General features: G+C 42.1%; 1 protein-coding gene across 3 annotated transcripts in view; it reads left to right on the forward strand.

Annotated features, from left to right (window-relative positions):
• Positions 1 to 26,955, forward strand: part of LOC117554787 (chondroitin sulfate proteoglycan 4-like) — a 37,239-nt gene extending 10,284 nt beyond the window's left edge. For 2 of the 3 annotated variants that reach the window (XM_034229302.1, XM_034229301.1), the window contains 21 exons: positions 9,489 to 9,652; positions 10,314 to 11,429; positions 11,525 to 11,935; positions 12,020 to 12,141; positions 12,268 to 12,376; positions 14,385 to 15,713; positions 15,948 to 16,040; positions 16,316 to 16,813; positions 17,215 to 17,346; positions 17,739 to 17,924; positions 18,087 to 18,269; positions 18,538 to 18,714; positions 20,309 to 20,510; positions 20,623 to 20,754; positions 21,873 to 22,048; positions 22,136 to 22,328; positions 22,405 to 22,597; positions 23,004 to 23,346; positions 23,719 to 23,871; positions 24,172 to 24,744; positions 25,304 to 26,955. In XM_034229302.1, the coding sequence (XP_034085193.1) occupies positions 9,489 to 9,652; positions 10,314 to 11,429; positions 11,525 to 11,935; positions 12,020 to 12,141; positions 12,268 to 12,376; positions 14,385 to 15,713; positions 15,948 to 16,040; positions 16,316 to 16,813; positions 17,215 to 17,346; positions 17,739 to 17,924; positions 18,087 to 18,269; positions 18,538 to 18,714; positions 20,309 to 20,510; positions 20,623 to 20,754; positions 21,873 to 22,048; positions 22,136 to 22,328; positions 22,405 to 22,597; positions 23,004 to 23,346; positions 23,719 to 23,871; positions 24,172 to 24,744; positions 25,304 to 26,473 (7,655 nt within the window). In that variant the 3' untranslated portion in view covers positions 26,474 to 26,955. Of the gene's footprint in view, positions 1 to 7,454; positions 7,603 to 9,488; positions 9,653 to 10,313; positions 11,430 to 11,524; positions 11,936 to 12,019; positions 12,142 to 12,267; positions 12,377 to 14,384; positions 15,714 to 15,947; positions 16,041 to 16,315; positions 16,814 to 17,214; positions 17,347 to 17,738; positions 17,925 to 18,086; positions 18,270 to 18,537; positions 18,715 to 20,308; positions 20,511 to 20,622; positions 20,755 to 21,872; positions 22,049 to 22,135; positions 22,329 to 22,404; positions 22,598 to 23,003; positions 23,347 to 23,718; positions 23,872 to 24,171; positions 24,745 to 25,303 lie in introns of those variants that run through there. The other variant, XM_034229299.1, reaches the window with a different exon arrangement.
• Positions 26,956 to 27,812: the final 857 nt, after the last annotated feature.

Genomic DNA, 27,812 nt, shown 5'->3' on the forward strand with positions numbered 1-27,812 from the left:
TTCCTAACCGTAACCATGTCCTTTTTTGTGACTAAACATTTATATTAGCCTTGTCAAACAATACAATTTATTTATTTTTCAGCTGTAAAACAAATACTGTTTGGGAGATTAATTATACAACCTTCCCAATGGAATCATCAGATCAGAAAAGGCTTTTATTTAGTTGTTTTATTTAGTTGATTGGAAATGAAAGCTCTGTGAATAAAAATGGAGATGTTTTCAAGACTACGTGATTGGTGCAATCAGGACCAGAAGGAGTTACTGTATTAACCGTGTGAGCCATGTGGGAGAGTTTCTGGTAATCAGAAATCAGATCTACAGTCTGAAGTGCTTTGTCGGTTTGAGACGATTGTAGCTCACAGTTTGTGGCCAGGTAGTCTGTATGGTTGAGTCCTAATAGCTCTCAACAATTCCAGCTTTCCAGTAGAAACTCCAAGCGTATGACCTAAGCTAAAAGCACAATTGTAAGCAGCTTTGGCCAGTCGAACATCTGTCAAACAGCCGAAAAACATTAACCGCAAACACTAAATAATTTTCTTACAATTTCTCCAACTAAACCAGAGGCAAAAGCTTTGTTTTGGATACTTTTTGCCTCTTTATGGGTAAAAATAACTGCAGGCAAGTATCTCCTATATGACTAGTGAAATTATTGTGCACCTTCCTTTTTTGTTCCATAATCCTTTTGTGATGGAAGAAAAAGTCTTCACAGAGACGCAACACGGACAAGAGTTCATCTCACAACTGTTAGACTGTGTTCATCCACTAGTAATGCTTTAATAGGCCGTTGACATGAATACAGCGTGAATGCACCACAGCACGATGTGCAGCAACTCAGTAAACTGTGGAAGAAAAGTCATGAGGACAATTCACACCATTTAGATGTAGTGTCTAGCCAGATATCTTTGGATAAGTTCATGTACTGAATCATCCATGTATTATTAGTTAAACTTAAATCAAATCAAATCAAATCAAGTTTTATTTATATAGCACATTTATAAACGATTTTTGGTCGAGCCAAAGTTCTGTACATAAAATAAAAATAGCCTACAGTAGAGACACTTTACAGCAAATACAACAGCACAGATTGTTCAGAATATCAGTATGAGAAAAACGACACCCTCTATCCTTAGACCCTCACATCGTACAAGGAAAAACTTCCAGAGAAAACTCACAGTTTAAGGGGAAGAAATGGGAGAAACCTCAGGGAGAGCAACAGAGGAGGGATCCCTCTCCCAGGATGGACAGACGTGCAATAGATGCCGTGTGTAAATCGAAGAGATAATACATTTTACAGCATATAGACCGAATGTTAGGATATGCATGTGTCTGTAATAAGAAGATGAATCCACGAGGATGTCAGCTACAATCCTGTGGAAGCCATCAGGGAAGCAGCAAGACGAGACCCAAGGCAGGACCGCAGAGACAGGTTCAGCCACGACCCGAAGTCCACGACTTAATCCAGAACTCAGGATAGAGGATCCAAGACACAGGACTACAGCAAGAGGATCAGCCTCGACTCCGGATCCCGGCGTAGATATAGATACAAAACAAGAACAAAGATTAAATTAATAATAAACTCCCCCCTAAAACGTTTCAGAGTGGCCTTTTATTGTGGCCAGCCTAAGGCACACCTGTGCAATAATCATGCTGTCTAATCAGCATCTAGATATGCCACACCTGTGAGGTGGGATGGATTATCTCGGCAAAGGAGAAGTGCTCACTATCACAGATTTTTTCAGATTTGTGAATAATATTTGAGAGAAATGGTTATTTTGTGTATATAAAAAATGTTTTAGATCTTTGAGTTCATCTCATGAAAAATGGGAGCAAAAACAAAAGTGTTGCGTTTATATTTGTGTTCAGTGTAGTTCAACTCTACAATCGGCTCTTTCATATAAACGTCAGCCAGCCCATCCTCCCAGACTCACTGTTGTTTTTTAAAAGACAGTGTAGAGTTGATGTTCTAGTTTAGCTTGGTACGAAAGGAATCTTGGAAATCCAGGTTTGAAAACGATGTGAAGGTGGAGCTTCTCGTAAAGTCTACTATAGACCATATAGCTATATGTCTAAAAGATTATAAAACGAATAACTTACCAGCATATGAAAAAGCACCTTATTGTGCAACAGAACAACTTTTCATTCGGCTGTCAACAATTTCATGCATCTACCAAGTTAGTTTTACTTATTCCTGGGTCAGAAAAATAAGAAAACCTTTGGTGTGGGAATCCTACGATGAGAAATGGTATCACCGTAGGTAATCCGGTTAGACTTTGCATGGATAAAGATCACAGGGAGAGACCAGATACGTTTTGGGTAAAGCACATGATGTGTAACGCATGTCCTGTTTTGTAACTCACTTACAAGTCCTGTCTGTAGCGAGAACACAGGACGGTTTGAACTGCTTGAAAACAGACATAACATGCAAAGTTGTGGCAGCACGTTGCACAGTTAAATCACCATGGCATTCATCACATGTGTAAGTGGTGTGTTACCGTGCAACAAGAATCTTGAAGTCGGGCTTAGTGACACGACGGTGCACTGTGTTTCTTTTTCAGGATTTTGTTATGACTTACACAGAAGCAGTGACTCAGATTATGTTTTGCTTGAAAGTATTTGAATGGTTACTGTCTGATAAGCTGCGGGGTCAAATGGTTTGGCAGTGAGCCAGGCCACCAGCTGCTGGAGGCCATTGTTTGGGAGTGAACTTTGTCACTGGGATGAAGAGGAAGAATTAAAAAGAGAGCAAAAAAAATCATTTGAAACTGAAAGGATGATATTGTGTCAGAGGAGAGAGCAAAATGGTACGTGTAAGGGATTTGTGTGGATACTTGCACGTACTTGTAGTATAGAAACTGCGTATATATGCTGGTGAGCTTTTCGAATTGGACGTTGTAAGCACTAAATCGAATTCAGACAAAGAACAATCTGTGATGTCCTCATGCACTTGATTTGAAAAAGTCACATTTTGTTTAAGGGGCTGAGAGTTGCTTAAGGACGCAGGTTACTTCCATTTCGTAATAGTTTTTTCCATTTAGGGAAAAAAAACGTAAAACCTTATGAGAGACAACCAAATGTCGTTTCCTCTCATCCCTTCCCATCCTTCCTTTTCTGCACTTTCCCTTCCCGTCACTTGTCCTTGTGAGTGCTGATCTTGCAGATGGTGCCCGTCTTTGTTTTTACAGAACAATCCACGGTTAATAGGTTGGTAAGGAGGAAAGGAAAATGAAAGTAATTGTAAAACGCCCAATGGATTTTGTTTTTATTCACTCTATTGTGTAGGTTTTTGCACTTTCAACGCTTTCTATTTTCAATGCCAACGTGTTTTTGTTTATGAATACATTCTACTAGAATCAAGGAAACACATTTCCTTATGTCGATTGTATCCTTTTTGTAATGCTGTGTGAAGTCTTTCTGGAAATGGTTTGTTTGATTACTTAATGTTCAAATTGGAAATGTGACTTTTCCAAGGATGCTAATGTTGGTCTGTTGACCCCTCAGGAGGATTGTCTCACATCCTCATCGTGCAAAAACAGTGTATCCAATACTTCAGTTTATGCCATAAACTTGAAGAACTAATTTCCTCAGCATCAGCTATAGTTAGTGTTATTGCTAATTACCAAAAGTGTGCTTGCTAACTCACCATATACTTGTTAAACACGAGCATGCTAGAGTCAGATCAAAGCTCCTCTCATTTTCAATTTGACAGTTACCTTTTAGCTAAAGATAGCTATCGCACTATTGCTTTTAGCCTTTTTTTCCTCTCATTTGAACTACTTCTAATCTTATGTTATGTTTCCTTATCCTGTATATTTCATTATTATCCCCTCTTCTGTTTTTGTGACTTGTGTCCTGTTGTGTCTTCTCTTCGCTTTCAACCAGTGAGCTAAATTAAGTAGCTATGACTCAAAGTGACTCACACCTCAATCACTTACACATGCGGGCACACACATGCGGACACACACACACACACACACACACACACACACACACACACACACAAACAGACACACATGAAAACACAAACAAAGGCTTAAAGGTGTCCCCAAGCAAAGGTAGCAGCTGTTCCCAGCATCGTGTTGCGAGCTTTAGATGAGACATATTTTGAAGAGGTGCCTCTGGAGATAGGACACACACACACACACATACACACACACACACAAACGCAAAGTTCATTTTGGCTGGGAGTACACCTATTGAATGGCCGACCAAGCTCTTGCCTCTCTCAAACACACACACAAACACACATGCACTCCCCCCAAGACGATTGAATGTCCAGAGCTGCTCTTTGTTTTGTTTTGTTAAAATGTCATGATATTTCAGCGCGAAGCAAAGAAAAACTGCAGTTGTTAATTATCTGTGTCCTTTCTGTTTTCATGTCTATCTATGGATCCTGACCTTCTAAACCTCTCGCTGTGTCTAAGCCTCTTTCTGGACTTCCTTTGCATCTCTTTCTCCCAGGCGGAGGCTCTGGCCTTTCTCCACAGTCCTTATCTCTGTTGTTCTTATGCAACCAGCACATAAATAGAAAATAGATGTGTCACTCAATTACTGTATTTATGCTGGAAATGGTCTACAAGCTTGGGCCGAGGTTACCGGAGCCCACACAGGGTTTCAAGCCTTCTTCCATTAACTTTATTGTTACTGCTGCATCAAAACACTGTGACTCATTCATCTCAGCTGCACCTGTGGATAATGTGCTGGGCTTTTTTGTTCTTATTTTTAGTGTCTGTTTAGCGAAAATCAATAGATCTGTATCACACGCCTTTCCAAAATAGAAACCGACACGTGTTCAAGAAGCCCGAACAAGTGTGCCAAAACATGTAGGATGCAAAGTGAGGAAGGAAGAAAGATTATTTTGGTTTTTTTTCCAAGAGGGAAGCAGGTTTTGCTTTCTGTTTTTCCTTTCTTTACATATAAAGTTGTACACAAAGCAGTGGGTTTGTGACAGGGTAAGAAGCAGGGACCTTTAAGGATTGAACATCCAGCTGTGTGGTGTGTTTTTGTTGTTTTAGCTGCAGCTGGAGTTAAATCGGTCCCAATCCTCCATCTCTTCCTGGTCAATGCGCTGTTTGCCACAGACAGGTGGTTCCTGTTCTCTAGCCTGTATTATACCAATGTCAAAGCTCGAGAGTTAAGAAGTTGTTTTTGTAGAGGAAAAGGGCAGCAAATATCTTAAATGGCAAAACAAATGTATTTAGTTGAATGAGCATCACACAACATTTACATAATACATCCTTGTATAGAAAACACACACAGCTCGTAACCTTACAGGGGTTAGTTGAAAGTTGATTGATTGTTTTGGTCATCATTGGTTACTGTATTATTTTACCCGTCAACTTGATGAATTCTGTGCAGCGACCTTGTGAGTCTCAGCTCCACCATAGTGTCAAAGAGAGAAAGCAACATAGTGAAAAGGTTAGAAAGAACTGGGCCCAAAATACGCTTCTTATTCCTCAATTGTTTATTTAAACTGCATGCACAGATATGGTACTCTTAAGTGGAACCAGGAAGAAATGATTGTGTGCCATAATTTAAATGTAGGCTAAAACAGCTTTAACTATAATAATAAGTAAACTGTTGATACAGCCATACCAGTTTGTTCCCAAATCTTTAAGAAAAGTAGGAGTAAATAATTAAAATGTCCCTTTAATTAAAAAAACGTTCCTCACGTACAATAGTTCCCAAATACCAACAACCTTACCTGTATACAGTTTATGATTATTTTAGTTTTTAACTATAATTGACTGTTAGTATTGAACATTTCCCTTGAAATCTGTCCTAATGCTCAGTAAAGTTAAATCCCTGAGAAATGTTGAACTAAGAGCTAAATACAAACATTCGGTTGACTGCTAGTTTAGCCTAGTTTAGCACTTAAAATACTTTTCCAGCCCAAAAGACAAGACGCTAATCCTCTCAGCGTGGGATCCAGGCTCATTAAAACACACCACCTCTCTCGTCATGAAGGGACCCGTCATCGGCTGAACTGTGACCCATTTTGGGTGTGACCCCTCCGTCTAAGAAACCAGGCTGCAGAGTCTATTATTCAACACCCTGGGAACTAAGACTAAACCCAGCTCTCCTCTCATGTGCGAGCCAAGGGGAGTTTGAATCAGCAGCTGAATAAAAGCCCTTATGTGTTCCTTCAACCTTAAAATGGACCAAACTCTCTCCAGCCGAGTTACACTGCATTTCAATGTGTGTGTGTGTGTATGTGTGTGTGTCTGTGTGTGTATAGAGGTTAGAGGGTGGGAGGGGTTCAGGATACAGACGAGGGAGTATGTCCGGCAGTTTGAACAATCACACCCAAACTTCCACTTCACCTCAATCAGCCACAGGACATTTCCCTACTTTAACCTCTTGTTCCCTTTTACTCCCCCCTCCCTCTCCCTCTCTCTCTGTCCCACATTTTCTCTCTCTTCTGTCCCTCGGTCATTTATTCCAAAACTGCAGTCACTACTATAACTAAGTAGAGTCCTTGCATCCTTTTAAAAACATTTAAAAACCCCTGACTGTACTTTGTTAGTGTTGCGGTTGCAGTTATATACTCAATACTTACTTCAAGACTTTGGTAACTCGTGGTATTTTCAGGACATTCATCATGCTCAGACCATCCTTACCAAAAATGTAGATTCAGGCCGTCTTAACGTAAAAATAAAAAACGCAAAAAGGCCCTATCTCGAGCCAGAGTTGGGATTGTCCATCCTGAGCTAGAAACATGGCAGTGCAGCGAGACTTTAGATGAAGGTGATAATACAGTAAAAAAAAGATGATTAAGAATATCATGTTCCATTTCTGCTAATATGTCTCCCTAACTCCTAGACACTGACCTTTTATGTAGCTGAATGCTCGATTAAAGCCACTTCCTCTATTTATACTGCTATCACTATTGCTTTCGGTCTGCACACTGCAGATGTATTTATGTGTTTATAGTGTGGCAATTTAATTAGCTCCATTAGATTAAAAAAAGTTGATCTAGTGTTGAGTTACACTGTAAATACTATGCCTTGCTCGTTTTAGAAAGACAAAGGTTATTATGAGGCCAACACTTCTCCTGTTAAGAACCCATCATGAGGATTTTCTGTATATATGCTTTGAACCTCTTTTCTCCTTTAAAAGGTGATCTGTGACAAATCATCTAATAATAATTCCACATTAGCCTTTTTGACCGTGAAACGATAAGTAACAGACATCAGAAGACTGCACTCTTTCAGCATCGCTGTGACAAAGTGGTCTGAGTATCTTCCCATGTAATTGATACATCCCTTGTTCAAAAACAAGGCAATCGGCAGGACTTTCAAGAAACTGCTCTCTGCCGCTTTATGTTTTATGACACCTCCCCCTCGTGTTCATGTTTGGTACAACAGCCAAGAGGAGTATGAGAGGGTGGAGCTCCACCTCACTGCTGAAAGGCACAGGTACATATTTCTTTAAAGTCTCTAAGCCACAGCCAGGAAAGCATGTCGAGGCTATAGGTGTTCAATAGTCAAGCAGCCAGATGTTGCTGTTCACTAAAGGTAACTTAGATTATACGGGCATTACTAACAATGAGGAGTTTTGTGGCCGGTCTGCTCCTGCTGATTTCTGCAGGACACGTTTATGGAGGTAAGGCACTTTGCAGATGGGACACCTTTTTTTCCTAACTGTGATGCAAAAGGTAAAACTCAGCATGATTATGCTATAACATGATGGTTGAATGACTTGCAAAATAGTGGTCCTCATAAAACCATGAAAATCCTTAGTTTTAAATGGTTGTTTATTATTATAGTTTTTAATATAAGGCTTCAGTAATCTCAATCTCTTTTAGATACAAATTATTGTTCATGCAGTATTATATGTATGATTTTGATGAGGTTAAATTGTGTCTATATCAGTGGGCAGCTTAATGTTAAAGCCCTCGGATACAGTTTGGTTTATGAGATAGAGTTTACTATAGTGAGGTAATTTAATCAAAATAACAAAACAGTGTCATCTTTATCATGTTGTTCCTCATTCTTCATTTCAATATACATGGCAAGTCAGTTTTCATTTAACTCGAAGTGTGTTTCTTAATCCACACACTTATGTAGAAGTCTCACTAAATCAAATCTAAAGAATTGCCATTCACATTCCTAATTTAACACAAGTTGCTGCATGTGGAGCATTGCAGGGCTGTCAGCATTGCTTCAGAGAGTCCTACATGTCTTCATCCCTACACTTACTCATTACAGCGCATTACCTGCATTCACATTTAAAGGAGATTATTATTAATCCAATGTTAACTGGTGTCATATGCAGATTAGGGAGGGATGGACAGGTGCTGGTTATACTGACCGGGTTTATAGGCTTTACACTGAGCGGCATGCTAGTACTTCCCTCTGGGACAAGCCCTATAAGACATATTTTAATAATAAATTAAACATAAACATTTGTTGCAGGCAGTGCAAACTGCACATGGCATCTTTTTGAGTTATTCATCAATCAAATGTTTCAGCTTCCTTTTTTTTCCCCTAAGGACTTGAGATAATTATATTCAGATAATTGTAGGAATCTGATGAATGAGACACTCACAGACACAATTCTATGTTGTGTTCAGTCTCACTGCCACTCTATACTGCTGTACTGTTTTGAGAACTTTAAAGAGTTTTTAGAGTCAGATACACACATACACTCTTTGACCTCCATTTGCTGTGTAAACTTGTTTCCATTTTAACTGAGTGCACCAATACCGATGTAGGTCAAATCAGATGAAATCCAGAACGCTGTTCTACTGCTTTTTCCTTCACACATGTGAGTGGTGGGTTCACTTGCCTCACTCTTAAATGCCAGCATACCGTAATTACATACAGACACTGTTTTAAAACACTACATGAAAAAGTGTTGATAAGTTGTAGCTATGAGTACAGGGCTTTAGAAAATGTGTGTAAATATATGACTCGAGGCATGACAATGGATAAACGGTTGGTTGGTGAGCTAATTTCATCCAGACTAATGCATCTCACTCGTTATTCAGGGTTCATGTTTCCCAAATACTGTGTCATTTCGGAGACCCCATTCCTTTTCCTATTTCTCTGACTATTTCATATACCTTACACCAACTAATGACATTGTTTTTGCTTTAACAGCAGTAATGGAAGAATAGTTGTACAACTACATTTCCAACCTATGTCATCTGGGTCAACACTGATGTCTAATTAGCATTAGACCATTTCAGGATGACCCGCTCCAGAATGCATTAGTTGTCATTAATTGAATTTGGATAGCAGTTTTAAAGTGCAGTGTAGCAAGCCAGTCAATACAGATACGTTATGTGCATTCGCTGGGATAATGGCTTTGGTCACCAAATTTTCATTTAAATATTTTGGATGTTTTGGTTTACAGATATAAGAATGTAATTTAAAAATAAATAAAAAGATGCCAGTTGAGATGACTGACTGGAACAGCTTTTTCGGAGAAAATTGGAACCTTGATGGCAAACTACTTCTCACATGTCTTTTCGTTCATTGCGGTAGTGTCGTTCTACGGTGATGGCTATGTCCACCTGCGGACAGTGGAGACATCCATTCAGACGTTTCTTCATGTACGATTTCGAACCACCGATCTGGCCGGGCTGCTGTTTTTGGCAGCTGGACGCAAAGACTTCCTACTGCTGGAGCTGATCTCTGGCCGCCTGCAGGTAGGTTTAATAATTTTAGGATAGTAGCATCATAGATGTCTAACAACAAGCAAGATGTGTGTATTCTTCATTTGCAAGAAAACAAGTGTTATGACAGTTTTCAGGGAAAAAACATTTGGATTTCAGTATGAATACAAATTAGTCAAACTAAAAGGTGTCCAGAGGCTGTCACCTCCATAACCTCACACCTTAACAACAGGAGGAAATATTTGCCCCTTGGGCAATTTTGGCTCATATAAGTTGGCATTTACTATCCTTTGGAGAGGCAGAGAGAGGCCTGAAAACACACAGCTTGGTGTCAGATTGCTGCAAGAAAGAAAAAAATATCCCCCTGGCAATTTCAGAACAAGTTCCTTCACGACCAACGTCAAGCGAGAAGACCGCAATGGTTTATTGAAAACTCCAAGTACATTGAAAAGGAGCTGTTTATGAAAGAGTTTGGTTGCATTTATGTGGAAAAGCCTTTGATCTACAGTTAACAACATGTTGATTCTCACCATGTTGTGGTTTTCTTTGATATGTTCGCAGCTCTTTGTCTTAATAATTCAAGTCTGTATTGTAAAATAAAATAAAAAGACTTGCATTTAATGTGTCTTGGTTATCACTTTTAATATTTTTTTTCATCCCTCTATCTTTCACTCCCTCCCCCATCAACCCTCAGGTACGTCTGGACCTGGGCTCTGGTGAGCGTTCAATTTGCTTAGAAAATGGCATGTATCTCAGCGACATGGCGTGGCACTCTGTAGAGCTGACCCACTACGGGCATTTTGTCAACTTGACAGTTGACCAAAACTCTCATGCCAGCATGCAAATGCCAGGCCCAGATATCGAGCTCAGTGTTGAGGATGGACTTTTTGTTGGCGGGGCAGCCGAACTGAACCACCCATACCTTCTCAACAACACCACTGGGTTTAAAGGTTGCATAGACAAAGTTGTGTTCAATGAACATAACCTATTTTCCACCCTAAAGCCTTATTCTGGGTATAAGAGCATCCATAAGGTATCACAGGGCTGTACTGCACAGTTTTCTGCAATAGAAGATTCTCTCAGCTTTTTCAGCTCCAAAGCTTTTATATCTCTGCCACCCTGGGAGGGGCCACATGAGCTGTTGTTTGAGTGTGAATTGTCCCCATCTGCCACAGAAGAATATGGCGTTGTCCTATATAGCTCTGCCAAGAAGGGAGGGTTTGTTGCAATTGAGATTAGAGATGGTAACATGGTGGCAACGGTCGGAAATGGAGATGGGAGTAAGCTTGAGTTGCGTTCTCTAACACATGTTAACCGCAACCGCACCTGGTACCCTGTACAGCTGCATCTGTTGCCCAGCAGCGTCCAGCTGAAGGTGGGAGAGGAGTTGGTCAAGGTCAACCTCAGTCTGGAGCTCCAGGTCATCCAGCTCAGAGGGCCTCTCTTTCTGGGAGGGCTGGACAAAGAAGCCCGGGAAGAAGCAAGGCAAGCTGGGCTGATGTCCGCAGTGCCTGGGGGTAAATTAGCTGGGCAAGCAAGCTCCTTTAGAGGCTGCCTCAGAGAAATTAGGGTGAACACTCAAATAATGGGCCTGCTTAATTCTGCAGTGACCAAAGACGTTTCTCTGGGCTGTGAGACAGGGCCAGATCCAGAAGCATTGACCACCACCCACCAAACAGATCGTCCCCAGTTTGATGTTACAACCCCACAATCAATAACCAACAACAAGAAGAACCAGAACTTTCTGTCGCTGAGAAAGCTAGAAGTTGTGGAGGGAGGCCGGGCACCACTGGAACCCAAACATATAAAGGTAGGACTGGTTGTCTCCTGCTGATCTGTTCATCTAGTTTTCATTAAGACAAAATTACCAATATAAAGTCAGTTCCTATTTGCTCTCCGTTCTAGGTTAATCTGGATTTTCAAAAATGGGGCATTCATCCATCCCAGATGATGTTTCTTATTGAGAGGCAGCCTGCCCACGGCCAACTGCAACTGGACTTCAGTCCTGACCCCGATGGGATGCTGGACAAAGGGCAGGCAAGGACTATCACGACAGGAGCAGAGGAGGTTGATCGGACATTTAATATGCTGGACCTGTGGCAGGGCCGAGTGATGTACGTTCACGGTGGGTCAGAGGACCAGCATGACTTCTTCATTTTTTCAGTCTTCTCCAGCAATAAGAAGGCGCTTCCTGTATTTCTAAAGGGAAACCGCCTGTATCGGTTTGACATCAGCATCAGTCCTGTTAATGATGCGCCCGTGCTCAGCCTACCGGCGGGGAACCTTTTTACTGTGCTGGAAAGGTCCAAACGACAGGTATGTAGAGCAGAACTCCCGGATGCTCTGTGTAAGAGTGTTATTGTTACAAAATGAAAATCAATATTTCCACAATGTCTCCAGCTAACACTAGATGTGCTGAGGGTGTCAGACCCTGACAGCAGTCCTGAAGACCTGGTGTTCAGCTCCCTGGGAAATCTCAAAAATGAGGTTGGACACCTTGAGCATCAAGATAACCCCGGCAGGTCTGTGCTATGGCTTCTGATACACATCAATGGACGATAGATTTCAATATTGACTTTCAATAATGATTCAAATCAGGGTTATGGAACAAAACATGGAATTTTAACAGGAATGCATCTATCTTTCAGGGCAGTTAACTTGTTCTCCTTGAATGATCTAAAGGAGGGTAGGATCAGCTTTGTCCACACTGGGGTCCCCACATCCCGTCTGGCATTCAGGGTCAGCGACGGGCTGAACGTAAGTTATGTACTGGCTTGCCCAAGATGCAATAAACCCATAATCTGTAACAAAAAGTATGTGAAATATAGAGTTACAGTTAAGTGTTTTTTATCCATGCTAGTGGCTAAAGCCCCTGTCACACTGTCCCGAAATTGACACGATAAAGGAAATGTTCAAATTCGGCTGTGATCGTAGCAACATCGGGCCATTCGTGAAGGCATCTAAGCCATCGTATGACCGCCGGTGGAGTTTCTCAGGCTCCGGCAGCAACTTCGTGAGCGGCAACTTCGTAAGGCACTCGTGAGGGCATCTTGTCAAATCGTGTCATCTTCGTGTTATCATCGGTGCATTCACCCTCACTCTGATCGGGGCGAATGCCCGATGGCACCGATGATAACAAGATGCCCTCACGATGGCCTTACGAAGGGCAAAATTGACACACGAATTCAACACTTCGGCAATTTTTTGCCATGCCAAAGATTTTGCCACCGCTCACGAACTTGCTGCCGGAGCCTGAGAAATTCCACCGGCGGTCATACGATGGCTTAAGATGCCCTCACGAATGGCCCGATGTTGCTACGATCACAGCCGAATTTGAACATTTCCTTTATCGTGTGTCCATCGAGTTGTTTTATTGCACAACAAAATCATGTAAACATATTATGTAAATAACCCAATTTGTGTTCTGTGAAACTAAAAAGGATATAATATATTATTTTGAAGGAGAGTTGACAGGAAGTTGTTGTTGCTATGGAAACAACATTACGGAGAAAACGTAATATTTTCTACATATAAAGACGGATAAAGTAAAGAACAAAGTCTGAAGATATCAGTACAGTATCATAGTACTGTAACATAATTGTTTTTGGTACTTTCATTGCAGTTGTATGTCTTAAATGTAATGTAAATGTTGCCTTCGTGTGTGGTTCCGGGCCATCTTCGTGCGAAATTCACAATTCCATATTCGTGTGTCCATCGGGTGTCAATTTCGGGACAGTGTGACAGGGGCTTTAAGGAATGACTATCCAGAAACATTTCTCAACATCTACTGGATAGTATGAATCCCATTATCTTTACTGATTCCCTGACATTTCCTCTAGCATCACCACTAGGTTGGCATTTGTGGGTTACATTACATTTTCATTTAGCTGACACTTTAATATAACAATCAAGCTGGAATGTCATGACAACAATTGATGCCGTAAAATGTGGTACATTCACAGTTATCTAAGATGAATTGTTATCACTTAAAGGTCTCATGTCATGGCCATTTCGACTGATCATATTTCCATTGTTGAGGTATACTAAAATAGATTTATATTGTGCAATTTTCCAAAATCGCATTGGTTTCTCATACTGCATCTCTGTATAGTCTGTCCTAAACGGCTTGTTGGAGCTCCTGCCCCCCCCCCCCCCCTCCCTATGAGCCCAGTGGCCATCTGCGAGACAGCGAGACACAGCGAAACCCAGCCCGAACACACACACACACCCGCAGCCTGGCTGGGAGTTTGTGTGTGTGCTCACACACCGACTCACAGCACAGTGAGGAGAAATCGGCGGAGCTGCAGCTGAGAAAAGATTGAGTGTGTGTGTGTGAGGAAGTCTTAAGACTTAACGTAACGGCTCCGCGGACGTAACGTAACGGCTCCACGGATTGGTCCATTTGGGTCAATGGGTCCATTTGGGTCAATGGGTCCATTTGGGTATGGGCACGTCACTGTACCCAGGAAGAAAAAGAGAAATCTCCAACGAGGCGTTCTGGGGCAGCATAGACAGGTATTTTCTGTGTTAGAGTTTTATTCGCTACAGGGTGTACTTTGAGGGTTTGTGATTTGCAGACCGTTTACATGCAGAAAAACCTTCATAACACACAAGGGGACGGGTAATAACCGGAAAAGCATGACATGGTACCTTTAAGTGATCCACTAACTTTCCATAAATTGCAATCAATTGTTTGCCAAACTAACGACATTACCATATCTATGATTCTATCCTCACAACTAGTGTTTCTTTATTCCTTCCACAGTTGAGCAACACAGTCGTTTTGAGGATTATGGCAGTGCCACTTGAACACAAACTGGTGAATAACACCGGACTGGAGGTGAACCAAGGCGGTGCTTCTATCATCACAACCAATCACCTTGCAGTACAACTTAATGTGGATAATCAGGGAATAGAAATTCGCTATGACGTCATTGAGTGGCCACAATATGGTGAGCTCCAAAGGCTGCACTCAAGTGGTGACTGGAAACCGACAACTTCCTTCTCTCAGAAGCTTCTAAAGAAAGAACGGATCCAATACCTCAACACTTACCATGGTCTTCAGACACAGAGCAACGTTACTGATTACTTCAGATTTAAAATCAGCATCAGGTCCTTAGCTACCACAGAGGTTATTTTACTAATCAAGGTACGGTGGATCCAATTTAAAGTCACACGCAGTAAGATGGAGATCAACGGTGTTCAGACTTCTGTTGTAACTCCTGAGGACCTCTATGGGATTTCTAAGGGTGTTAAACTCAATGAGAGCGACCTCTACTTTAAACTCCTCACAGTACCAAAGAAAGGGCAGCTATTCCTCGACAACAAAGCTCTACAAAGAAACTCAACCTTCAGCCAAAAGAATATCACAGATGGCTTGGTGAAGTATGAGCTCTTCAACACGCTGCAGGATGACACACGAGACACGTTAAGTTTTCAACTGTTTTCAACACATGCCAACTCAATAGCTTACGACTTCAGAATCAACATCAATGCAGAGTCAAATGCCATCACTGTTTTAAACAAAGGCCTTTCAACCCTGGAAGGAGGCAGTAAAGTCATCAGCAAAGATATGCTGTTCACTCACACGGCAAGTAACCGTGAGGTTCAGTACAGCATCACTGTGAGCCCAAGGCACGGCCAGATAAGAAGGATCAACCTTTCAAACTCAAGTTCCATAAACGACAACATTGTGACATTCACAAATCAGGATATCATTGAGGAAAGGATCATGTACGTTCACGACGACAGCGAGACTAAGCAGGATTCTTTCACTTTTAACATTATGGTTTACAAACCGCACAAATGGACCAATAAGAAGGAGGACAGAATCAGAGCAGAACACACCTTCAATATCTCTGTGAATCTTGTCAACGATCAGAGACCTTTCAGGGTTGTCGATAAAGTTTTCCATGTAGCCCGCGATGGGCAGAGGTTGGTGATGTTGAATGACCTCCGTTTCCGGGACGATGACTCAGACTTTGAGGACAGTTGGTTGGTGTACACGAGGAGGGGGATTCCAATGGGAGACCTGGTGCTAGCAAGTGATACCAGTCACAAGCTCTACGAGTTCACACAACAGGACATCGAGCAGGTTAGCACACTTAGTAATGTATCCAACATAAATGTGGTCACCTGGGTTGTAGAATATTTGGAATCACAAAGTCAGAGGTTAGTCTTCAGATGTTGTTGTCAAGGTAAATACCCTCCTGTGTCTCACTTAATATAGCTTAGAAGCATCTCGAATTTGACCTCTAGATATTCTATGTTTTTGTTTGCTAATGTTTTTTTGTTTGCTATCGTTTCCTCTTCTTTTCTCTCCTCTCAGAAAAAAGTGTTGTTTGTCCACAAAGGAGTGAGTTTTGGGCGTTTTGTGCTCTTCGTATCGGATGGGAAACATTATGTTTCAACACTGCTGGAGGTGATTATACGTTTTTCGCACATTATGTATTTGATGTTTTTCTTTATTTATACTTTTCAGTGATGTTGGGCAATTAAACTCTTAGATATTGATAGAATTAGTAGTATTGTGAGAATTGTGATGGTTTCCTTTAGCCACTAAATTAGAGCTCATTCTACGACTGCTTTGCTGGTAATTAAATATCAGCATTTTTGTGTTAAATTAAGTAAGTAATGATATTTGCAATGTGATGGCTCACTGCTGTTGTAAGACTTTAGTTTCTGACTGTTGTGTAGGTGATGGCGCAGGATCCTTACATTCATGTCGAGAACAACACAGGACTCATTGTCCAGCGAGGCGGGATCAAGATCTTAACCTCCGCTATTCTCAGCATCTTTAGCAACATGGACATCCGAGACCCACAGGAAGTTGTATTTGAGGTCTTCCTTCCCCCTAAACACGGAAGTCTCTGCTTTACGGATGGAGATTGTGAGACCGTAACAGAAGCAGATGCACTTACAGCATTCACCCAGCAAGATTTGGTGGCAGGGCGACTAGCGTATCGCCATGGTGGCAGCCATGAGTTGTCAGACGGGTTCAACGTGACAGTAAAAGCAAGGGAAAATGACCCAGAGAGGCGACTGCACAGAAAGACGAGGGAGATACGTCTTGACATCGGAGTGAGGGTAAAAATCTACCTGGAGGGACACCAGAGGTCACCAACTGTCATAAGTAACCGTCCAGTGGTGGTGGCAGAGGGACAGAATGTCTCTATTAGCAAGGAGCACCTAGAGGTAAGCCAATAAAAATAAGAAGACGACTCGTGGAAAACTTGGTGGTCACTTTCCAGCCTGTATTTGTTTTTTATTTTGCAAACTAAGTTACTTGAAAATCTAGGAATATATTCAATAACAGCTTTATTGCCTGTCAATGTAATGCCTTTGTGGGAATTGAATGTATGTAATAGACTGCTCACCTGGTCATATATCTTACAAGGTAGACCTTCAAAGTAGACAAATTCCTACTACTTATTCGGTCGATAGTAAGATATAAAGATCTGGACCCAGGCAAGAAAATGACACTTTTACAATTCCAGCTATATCATAGGATTTTCCATTTCTATACAGATAAACTGATTTTTGTATATAAGAAGTTCAATGTAATGTTATAACTATGTTCCGTTTTGTGTAAACAGGTGGTTCATGAGGACAGCCAGCCCTCAGAGATAGTATTTACTGTTCAATATCCTCCCACCTGGGGCTTTCTTCAGCGTTATCCCTCCGACGACCACCAGGAACACAGTGGAGAACAGCAGCACCTATATCAAGTACAGTCAACTGTAGAGTGGTGGAGTCATTGCACACAATTCTGATTCGTTTACGACTCCCCCAAAAGGAGATATGGCACAAACTCAGGCTCTTTGCAATGCAAAAAAAACCCTGTCAACACTGAAACTCTATTTTACAAAAGCTCCATTTTCAGTTATCCATAGTGCCATAGGTAGGGTGTGGACGAAACAGTAAAACGCATAGAAATAATATAACTGTACACATATAGGCGTGTTCTAGGCCTGAGACTTTCAGAACTCCTAATAGATATAAATTTTCCTGAAAACAATGTATACAAACTTTAGACTTACAAACTGGCCCTCAAAAGTTGCACAAGTTGTACACAGGACCAGCAACTTGATAACTTGTTCTGCTCTGTTCCTCCATGCAGAACATCAGAGAACAGCCAACAAATGTATTCAGCCAGACGGACCTTAACCAGGGATTGATCCTCTACCATCAGCAGGCTGCAGGACACACCAACGACTCCATTCTGCTAGAGGCAACCAACGGGGTCACAAAGGTCGGACCTATCAGGCTGGAGATCGACATCATCCCTATCCTGCTCCCTCTACAGGTACTGAATACATGTCTAGATGTTAGATGACCTTGAAAAAAAAAAAATCATAAACAGAGAAAGAAATCCATCTTCCCAAACACAGGGTTACCTAAAAGAGGTATCAATTTATCATGTAGCTAACTTCTTTAACCAGTCAATCAAAACTTTATCGATATCTAGGTGTCTTACTTAACCCTTGATGAGGGGTCGTCCCTGTCCCTGACCTCTGACATCATCAAGGTGGCCAATCATCACTTCTCAGGGATGAACTTCCTGTATCAGCTCATCGTTCCACCGCGACATGGACACTTGGAGCACAGCCGGATCCCGGGCATGCCCATCACTGCTTTCACTCACACTGAGGTTTGGCTTAACACACATACAGACATGACACATTTTCAACTTTTTATTTGCTCTCTTGTTTTTTTGAAAGGGGTAATTAGGACGTTTTATTCCGAGGTATGATCTAATAAAGGTATGTTTACTAAGAATGCACATTTCTCAAAGCAGCAATAAATGGGAGAGTTGGGTATTTCTAGTAGATAATTGATTTGGAAACGAAAACTATTTTTGCAACAGATTAAACAGGGAAAGTTCATCCCTTATATAAAATGTTAACTTCTGTTTCCAGGTGGAACATGAGTACATCTTCTATATCCATGACGGCAGCAACACACTGAGGGACAACTTCACCATTACAGCCAATCAGACGGAAATCAGGAAGCACAGTCTGCCCTGCACCGCTCACATCTACGTCACACCTGTCGATGACGAGACTCCTGTGGTTACAACTAACAAGGGTCTGAAGGTGAGACACGTTGATTGGAAGTATACATGGCAATCATTTTCAGCCTAAATGAGGGGGTCTCATCTGCATTGCCTTTTGTTATGCCCCTTTCACACCAACGCGGTTCCAGGGCCGGTTCGGAGCTGGAGCTTGAAAAGCACCGGTTTTTCCTGTTCACACCGCAGCGGTTCGTTCCGGTTAGTTTCAAGCACCAAAAAGTTGTCGGTCTATCTAGAAAAAAGCAAGCACCGCATATGTCACACTTATGTGGGAGGCGGGGGCAGGGGCAGGATCAACCTCTAACAACAACAAAAAGCCTAATGTGTAATGTTGTTTTTATAGGCAATCATTTAAGCTTTGTTAGTTCCAGGTTTAATATGTGCAATAATTTAATTTCAATACGTTTTGCAATAAACATTGAACCAGTCCGGCCCTCGACTAGTACCGATTTTTTTATTTTGTGTAACTGTGTAAGAACTTTTGAATGTAGCATGTAACGACTGTAAAGTTGGTAGTAAAGTCGTCCCATTTCTTCCATTTCATTTTGACAGCAAAACCAAAACAAGTAGCGCTTCAATACAATCGGCCATTGTTGTTGTTGTCGATGTGAGGGGTTTCCACGCGGTTTGGCTTTATGAAGCAGGCACGCAAACGGTTACGTCATGACGCAAACGATGACGCATTGACGCAGCACCAGTCGGGCTCTGAGCAGTGTGAACAGAGCGGGAGCTGAACCGAAGAACCGGTTCCGAACCAGAAAAGCTCTAGCACGGAGCTAGAACGGGAAAAGCCTTGGTGTGAAAGGGGCATTAGTGAATATAGGCTCAATAGTATAGTACTTAAATGTGTATGAATGAACCTTTTATTGGGAAATATGTTGAACTAGACCAGTAGATTAGTTAGATAGAAACCATACTCTTTAGTCCTTAAAAATGAACAACTGTACGATAAAAATGAAGCTACTGTATTGAGCCAGCAGGCTATTAGCTTAGCTTTAAGTAAATCCACAACTTGTTGATTCTACATTTCTGCTTGTGCACATACTAAACAAACTAAATATAACTGCTCACTTTAGAAAACTTAGAGGGGCTGGTAGGTGGATTTCTTTACCCTTTAACAAAACCTGGCTAGCTGATTGACCTTGTTTTCAGTCTTTATGCATAGCGGTAATTTCTTTAACAATTTAAGTTAAATGCATGTATATGTGCTTGAAACTCTGTGAAGAGCACCGGTTCTCCTCACGCTTACAGTACAGTGTTGTCCATGATATGTGTAGCCTTTATGTTTTCAACCTCACAACTGTCACAGCACAATTCCCCTGCAGTACATTAACAGACTTTTTTGTGGGAGGAAATCTAGTTTCTGAAATGCTAACTTAAAAACTATTTTGATGTTCTTTTATTTTTACGGCCCTCCACCACATTAACCTGGAGTCATCGAATACAGATCTTAAGCAGTTTCTCCATCTCATCACCGTCACCACCGCTATGCTAATGGACTTCTACATCTAGCATAGTATACAGACATTAGAGTGGTATTGATCGCCTCATCTAACTCTAAACTTTTTTTCATTGCTAAGGTCAATTGTCTTCCTTTCCTTTCAATCTTCCCTCAGATTTGGGAGGGTTCAGTGACAGAAATAACAACAGATGATCTCAGTGCAGAGGATTCAGACACACCCGAGCCGGAGCGACTGGAGTTCGTCGTCACACCGCCCAGCAACGGCCACCTAGCCCTGAAGAGCGCCCCCTCCAGACACATCCTGAACTTCACCCAGAATCACATTAAAACCGGACAACTGATGTTTGTGCACAGTGGCGAGTATACTTTTTGTATTTAGAGATGGCTATGTCTTCAAGAGGAATTTGTCTGTAATAAACAAAAAATGAAGTCCTCTGCTTTCTTGACATTGACTCTTTTCTTGTGTAGGTGCTTTATCAGGTGGCTTTCACTTCCAGGTAAACGACGGTGTGAATGTTGCACCTCGCCAGATCTTCAGCACAGCTGCCCACTCCCTGATCCTCACTCTGAAGAGAAATCATCCCCTGCAGGTTTCCCCAGGTACAGTTTTCAAGACCTAAACCCTTTTTTGATTTCAAGTGTTAATTAGTTTAATAGCTTCATTCCAGCTATTGTTATTGATACAATGGGATCTGAAAAGATAAGCTAAATGTTGTGCATCCATCCATCCATCCATCTTCTCCCGCTTATCCGTGGTCGGGTCGCGGGGGTAGCAGTTCCAGCAGAGAGCCCCAAACTTTCTTTTCCCTGGCGACATCAACCAGCTCTGACTGGGGGATCCCAAGGCGCTCCCAGGCCAGCGAAGAGATATAATCCCTCCACCTGGTCCTAGGTCTACCCCTTGGTCTCTTCCCAGCTGGACGTGCCTGGAACACCTCCCTAGGGAGGCGCCCAGGTGGCATCCTAACTAGGTGCCCGAACCACCTCAACTGGCTCCTTTCGACGCGAAGGAGGAGCGGCTCAACTCCGAGTCCCTCCCTGATGACCGAACTTCTCACCTTATCCCTAAGGGAGACACCAGCCACCCTGCGGAGAAAACCCATCTCGGCCGCTTGTATCCGCGATCTCGTTCTTTCGGTCATGACCCATCCTTCATGACCATAGGTGAGGGTAGGAACGAAAATGGCCCGGAAGACCGAGAGCTTTGCCTTCTGGCTCAGCTCCCTTTTCGTCACAACGGTGCGGTAAAGCGACTGCAGTACCGCTCCCGCTGCTCCGATTCTCTTTCTAAATGTTGTGCAGTTATATAGAAAAGGCACTGGGTGGCATCATTATTCTAAGCATTAAGCTGCTTTTTTTTCCTGCCTACACAAACAGGTTATAATCCCTCTGTACCAATTTAGACTGATAGGTCCACTTTCCACTTATAAACACACACTTATAAGCAGTCTCACTCGTCAAGGTTACATACATGAAGCTGTTATTCTGATGGAATGGAACATTTAATATTGTAGTTGCTGTTTTTCCTGTTCAAGATCTTTAAGATTAACCTGTTTTTTTGTGCGTTTAGGGAAAATGACTTACTTACTTGCATCTTAGACCCTTTTATGACTGTTTGAACAGGAAGCATGGTGATGTTTATTGTGTAATTTAACCAGGATAATTTACTCTCTGTTTTCAAGCTTTTTCTCTCTCATAATTTTTTTCCAACTTTAAAGGCTCTGTGACACCAGTATCTGAGCTAGAGCTTCAGGCCGTGACCAACGATATCAGAGACACCAGAAGAAGCCACTCGGTGGTATTTGCAGTCACTGCTCTTCCCAAACTTGGCAGCCTGGTTAGACGTATGCCCGACAACTCTACGCAAAACATTTCCACGTTCACACAAAGCATGGTAGGGAAGTTTGTGTCTTCGCAACAAAGGAAAGCTTTTGTTAACCTGTTAAATTAAATGATGCCATGTCTTAATTTTTTCACTCAGGTGAATGAAGGCGTTATCTTGTACGATCAGAACAAGCCACAGCCAGTTGGATGGTCGGCCGGGGACTCTTTCTCTTTCACCGTGTCCTCTCCTCCTGCTCTCCTTCCTCCACACACCTTCACCATCTCAATCTCCCAACAGCCCAACAAGCATCCTGAGAGCCTTTACAACACCAGACTGCTGAACAACGCAGGTACTGTTTGTGAGCAAAAATCTTATTTGATATTTATTGTAACACATGGAATATAAGTTTAAATGGTCCATGTGAGATGTTTGTTTCCGTCATTCAGGTGCTGTGGTGGCCGAGGGAGGCAGAGTGAAGATTGATAGGTCTAAACTAGATGCCTCCAATCTCCTCTGGAAAGTCCCAGAGCCTCAACGAAAAGAAAACCACATCCTGTACCGCCTGACTTCCCTGCCGCGCCATGGAGCTCTGTCTATAAAGGGTCATAACCTCACCAGGTGCAAAATAGAAAATGTCATTACAGCAATACAGACATTGCATATATCAGAGGTAACAAAAAGGATGTATTGTCTTTGAATGTGTTAAAATGTCCACAGAGGCAACAGAAAAAAATTATTCTGGTGATCGATTTTCAAAATTCGGATCATTGTTTTTTCTTTACAAGTGAAATAAAATAAACTGAAAATAATTAGCCTGCCAAATATTTATTCTCATGTTGCACATTTAATTTTTACCTGTTTCCCCGATGGAACGTTTTCCTGAGAAATAGAATCATTACAAAACCACTTTTTCAGATTAGGTCTTAAATTATTCAGTCATGAACACATTAAAGAGAAAAATATTCAAATCAGTTTTATTAAAGAGAAAATAATAAGCAACATTTTTCTATTTGACTTTCCACAGGAACCATCCTTATTTCTCCCAGGTCACCCTGAACAAGTTCGGCATCACATACGTCCACGACAACTCAGAGACGACGAGCGACAGCTTCACTCTGCGGGCCTGGGTGGCTCCTTTGCATCACTCTTCCTCCTCCTCAGATTCCTCCTCCTCAGATTCCTCCTCCTTTACCCCCCTCTATTCAGCCCTATCATCCTTATCTGTAAAGGAGAGAGCAGCAGTGACGGAGACGTTTAACATCACCGTGACATCTGTCAACGACCAGCCACCAGCCATCATGAGCACAGCACAGAGTGTGAAGGTCGTAGTCGGAGAGAGAGTCACGATTGGACCAGAAGATCTGCAGGTGTTTGAAGAGCATGCGTAGCTGCACAACTTTGATTCAAAATGATTTTGATCAGTTTGGAGATCATTATTTTTATAATTATTTATGAAATCGGTCATTTCTTCTTAAGGATGGGATGAGGAGATTAAAATATTAAACATCCACAGTATTTCTCCAGTTCGTAAAGCTTAAAAAATCATCAAGTATATATATGGGATGATGATATAAAGTCTATATCTTTTATTTAAAAAATGTTTTAAAAAGATACCAAACAGCGCTGTTGATATTCCCCCTTTTTGTAGTAGCAACAATATTTTGCTATACATGTGTATACATTTTTTGTGAGTAATTCACTTTAGATTCTAATTCAATCCTGTGATTCTACATGTCCAGGTTGAGGATAATGACACCCCTCCAGAGAAGCTGCACTACCATGTGATCAGAGAGCCCAACAACGGCTACCTGACTCTAGGGAAAGGACCGGAGCCGGTGACCACCTTCACACAGAACGACGTCAACCACGGGCGGCTGCACTTCAAACAGCAGGTGAAGAGGCCCTCCGCTGAAGACCTAAATTCTTTTTTTCAGAAGTGATGTTTTGTATTGTGATTATGGAATTGTATAACAGCATATGATAGAACAAGTTTTTGCTTGTCCAAAAAAGTTTAGGGCGCAATAATAGAAATTTGTCAGATTTTAAAGAAGAAAAACTCTGGAAATCGTATGTTTTAGTTTTTATTTTATTATATATTTTCCTAATCTTTCAGTTTGTTGTCTTTATAGAGTGCTATGATCCTTGTTGGTATGTTTCTTTTATCCACCTTTATCCTGTGTTCCCTCTCTCAGGGAGAACCCTCAACAGGTATTTTCTACTTCAACGTAACCGGTCATCATCTCCCACTCTACAAACTGCTTAGTTTGGAAGTGATAAAACCCTCTGTTTACATGGTGAACAACACTGGCCTGTCATTGGTTCAAGGTAGAACCGCCGTGGTCCTGACAACCAACCAGCTTGCAGCTCACACTCACAGGCAGGCCAACATTACCTACACAGTCACCAAACACCCTCGCCATGGACGCGTCGCTATCAACGACCAGGAAGTCATGAGCTTCAACCACGAGGACCTACAGTTTGGCCGTGTTGTCTATCACATGACTGATCTCAGTGAATCAGAGGACAGCTTCCAAGTCTCGGTGTCAGCGTCGTCCCACAGGGTAGAATTTGGAAATGTGACAGTGCACACGGTGAAGGTAACTGTGCTGCCTCTGGTCTACCTGAGGGAGCCCGTGAGAGTGCCCAGTGGTGTCCCTGTGAAACTGGGGAGGGGCATGATCGATGCATCGGAGCTGGCGAGAATCAGCCGAACCAACCCGGTCTTTTGGGTTCTGTCTCCGCCAAAACATGGCAAACTAGTCAAGGTAAAGCATTTCATTTAAGCTTCTGAAAATGTTTAAAAGTTGCATATATACAGTTTTTCCTTTTAAGTGTCTAAAAACAACTAGACCTAGAGAAATCTGTGATTTCAAGTTAAAGGTTAGTTTTCAATAGTAAAGTATCCCTTTAATCATGTGTCAGCCTTGTGGTTGTCTGCCAGAAGCTGAATATTATATTTGTATATCCAAGCATATTTTTAGGATATACCTTTTTGATCTTGGTCACTTTTAGCACATTTATTTTAACCAAATGCAGAATTTTAATTAAACAAATAGATTTGAAGTGAACGTAGCTGGCTGTCAAACAGTGTCAGAGAAAGGCTTTGTTAAGTGTTTTTTTACCGGTTTTAATCACAGGTAATGCTGACTGAAATGACACCAGTGGACGCACCCAAACTTCACCTCTTGCTAATTGTTCTGATTGAGAAGCCCTAGTGACGGAAAATTACATATCATGCATTTAAAGAATAGTAAAAAGTCCTTCCCGTAATCATCTAATTTCCGTTCCCTCTCTTTACAATGTGTCTGTTTCTGCATGTTGCAGATAACCTATGACCCTAACCGAGCTTCAGAGGTACTGAATTCGTTCACGTTCAGAGATGTGGTGCAAGGCCGGGTCGCCATCGAGGAGACTCTCAGTGACGGTGACAGCGAGCTGCATAATAACAAGTCAGCTGGAGGCCACGCCCCCGCCACATCTCTCAGTGACTCTTTCACCTTCCTGGTGAGAGCTGGAAACGTCCAACCAGCAAAGGGCGAGCTCCACTTCACCATCTTACCCCACCACCATATGCATCATGGTCCAGGCAGTTCAAACACAGACGCTGCAGGTCACACAACTACACATCTTCCGACACATAATAAGACTACTATAGGAAGAGCAGGTGAGCGAGGAGGTGATCGAGGGGTTTCCACGACGCTCAGCGGGGCCGGGGTGGGTTCACCTCCTCACATTTTGATGCATAAGACCCACAACAGGACACAGCATAAGTTGAGGCCTCACAGCCGCTGGGGGAACCACACCCGCAGTGGGAGTCACAAAGGAAGATCAGGGAGTCATGCAGATGGAGCAGGAGGGGGTCATAGTCACACCCCAAAACCCCACACTCCTCCTGTGTCCAAACACGGCCCACCGGCCCCTCCTGACACCCGCCCAGCCCACGTGGAGTTCCTCCCTCGCCCCGCCGCCGACCCTCTCCTCATCATCCTGCCGCTGCTCGCCTGTTTGCTCCTCATCGTAATCCTCGTAGTTTTGATTCTGGTGTTCCGCCGCCGCAGGGAGAAAGACGCCCAGCTGCGGGTCCGGCAGCAGCTCGCCGCGGTGACATTACCCCCTGAGGGCAGCCCTTACCTGGGCTGGGCGGAGCAGAGCGTGGCCATGCCCTCTGTGGTGGTCACCCCCCTCGGGCCTGCTAGCTGCCCCAACTCACCCAGGGTCAAATTAAGTCACAAAAGGAGGAGTCTGGCCCCTGGGATGACCTTCTGGGGGCCTTTCGAAGCAGATGGAGAAGGTGAAGATGGGAATATTGGACCTGATAACATTAATGAAAGAGATAATGTAATGTTGAAGACTCTGAGATCTAGATCCTCTATTCCGACTCTTAAAGACAACCAGTACTGGGGTTTGATGGAAGTAATGCAAAGAAAATTTGGTGTGAAGTTAATAAATACACGTACATGCTCTACATCTGCAGTCCTTTTAAGGCACATCTGACCTGCTTTGAACTTTTAAAATGACAAAAACATGCACATTTGTTTGTAGGAAATGCATAATAGCAATTATATATTAGTCCTTTTCCTGAACCAACTTGAACTGAACAAATATTTAGCTGTGTAGCTGTGAGGAATATAGATTTTTACTTTGAGACTGTGGCTGAAACAAGGAAGTGAAACAGAAATGTAATAAAGCAGAATTTTTTGTTAATTCAAGACTTAGTTTGTAAATGCTGAGAGTTTAGGGTCATTCCCCTCATTTACTGCTCTGCATGCTTTTCAGTTGTCTTTGTCTGGTGTTGCTCAAGGCAGTACGTTTTAAACATGTTATCGGTTTATGATAGTGCATACAGTATTAACAAGTCGTAATGAGATGTAAAGACATAGGTAGCTTTCTTGTGTCATACGTGACCCATTTTATGCAAGCCTCTTTGTTGTCCACTGTGAAATTTTTATTTTAATAAAGGTTATTTCTCTACTTACTGTATGTGTCTCAACCTCAAACACATCAACCTCAGCAATCAAAAGTAAATTGGAGCAAAACAAAGAGTTTTTGAGTCTCATGATCTTCCCCTTAGAACATTATTTTGTGTGACAATATTGTGGTGGAAGGATGGAAGTATTGTTTGTTTTATCATATCAAATGTTAAACCTTTTGGTAACGGATGCTTTTCTGTCCACTAGATGGTGTTGAGTTTTTCCAGTGAGGTCATAGGTGAAGGGAATTGGCAGGAGAAGTTGGTCAAAACAAAGATGGGAGGTCAAACTGCATGATTTGCAGTTGAAAAGAAAGGTAATCAATCAGAGAATATGATATAGTAATATTCAGCATACCGCAAACACGGGGGCCCACTCAGCTTATGTTCAACTACAAAACCTTGTCATGTTTATTAAGTCTGGTTTCAGTAATGTATGTGTATGTTAATGTTTCAAATGACCAGTCTAACTGGCATGCACCCCTGCTTGGATGCTGTAAAACATGGTTTGATTACTTTTAGAAATGTAAAGTAATAGCTCAGATAACCAATCATTTTAAATAGGATAAAACTCTAGAGAGGATAAAATGAAAACATGGAGGAGGCGGAGAGGAAGCGGCAGACCTGAATAATGGAGGGCCAGCGCAGAAACCTGACCTGCAGCCTGTGATCTGTGGTGTCTGATGTCAGTGACCAGACTGCTGCTGCCTCCACAGGAAGCGCTGGTGATAACAAGCTACTCTGCACTGAAAATACACAAAATAAGGATGGTTTTGTTATACTAAATTAACGTAAAACATAAAACAACATAAAAATAGCACGTGTTGGCATTTACATGTGACTAGTTAAAGTGAAATATTTAAA

This window comes from Gymnodraco acuticeps, unplaced genomic scaffold, assembly GCF_902827175.1.
Source record: "Gymnodraco acuticeps unplaced genomic scaffold, fGymAcu1.1, whole genome shotgun sequence".
Classification (NCBI taxonomy): Eukaryota; Metazoa; Chordata; class Actinopteri; order Perciformes; family Bathydraconidae; genus Gymnodraco; species Gymnodraco acuticeps.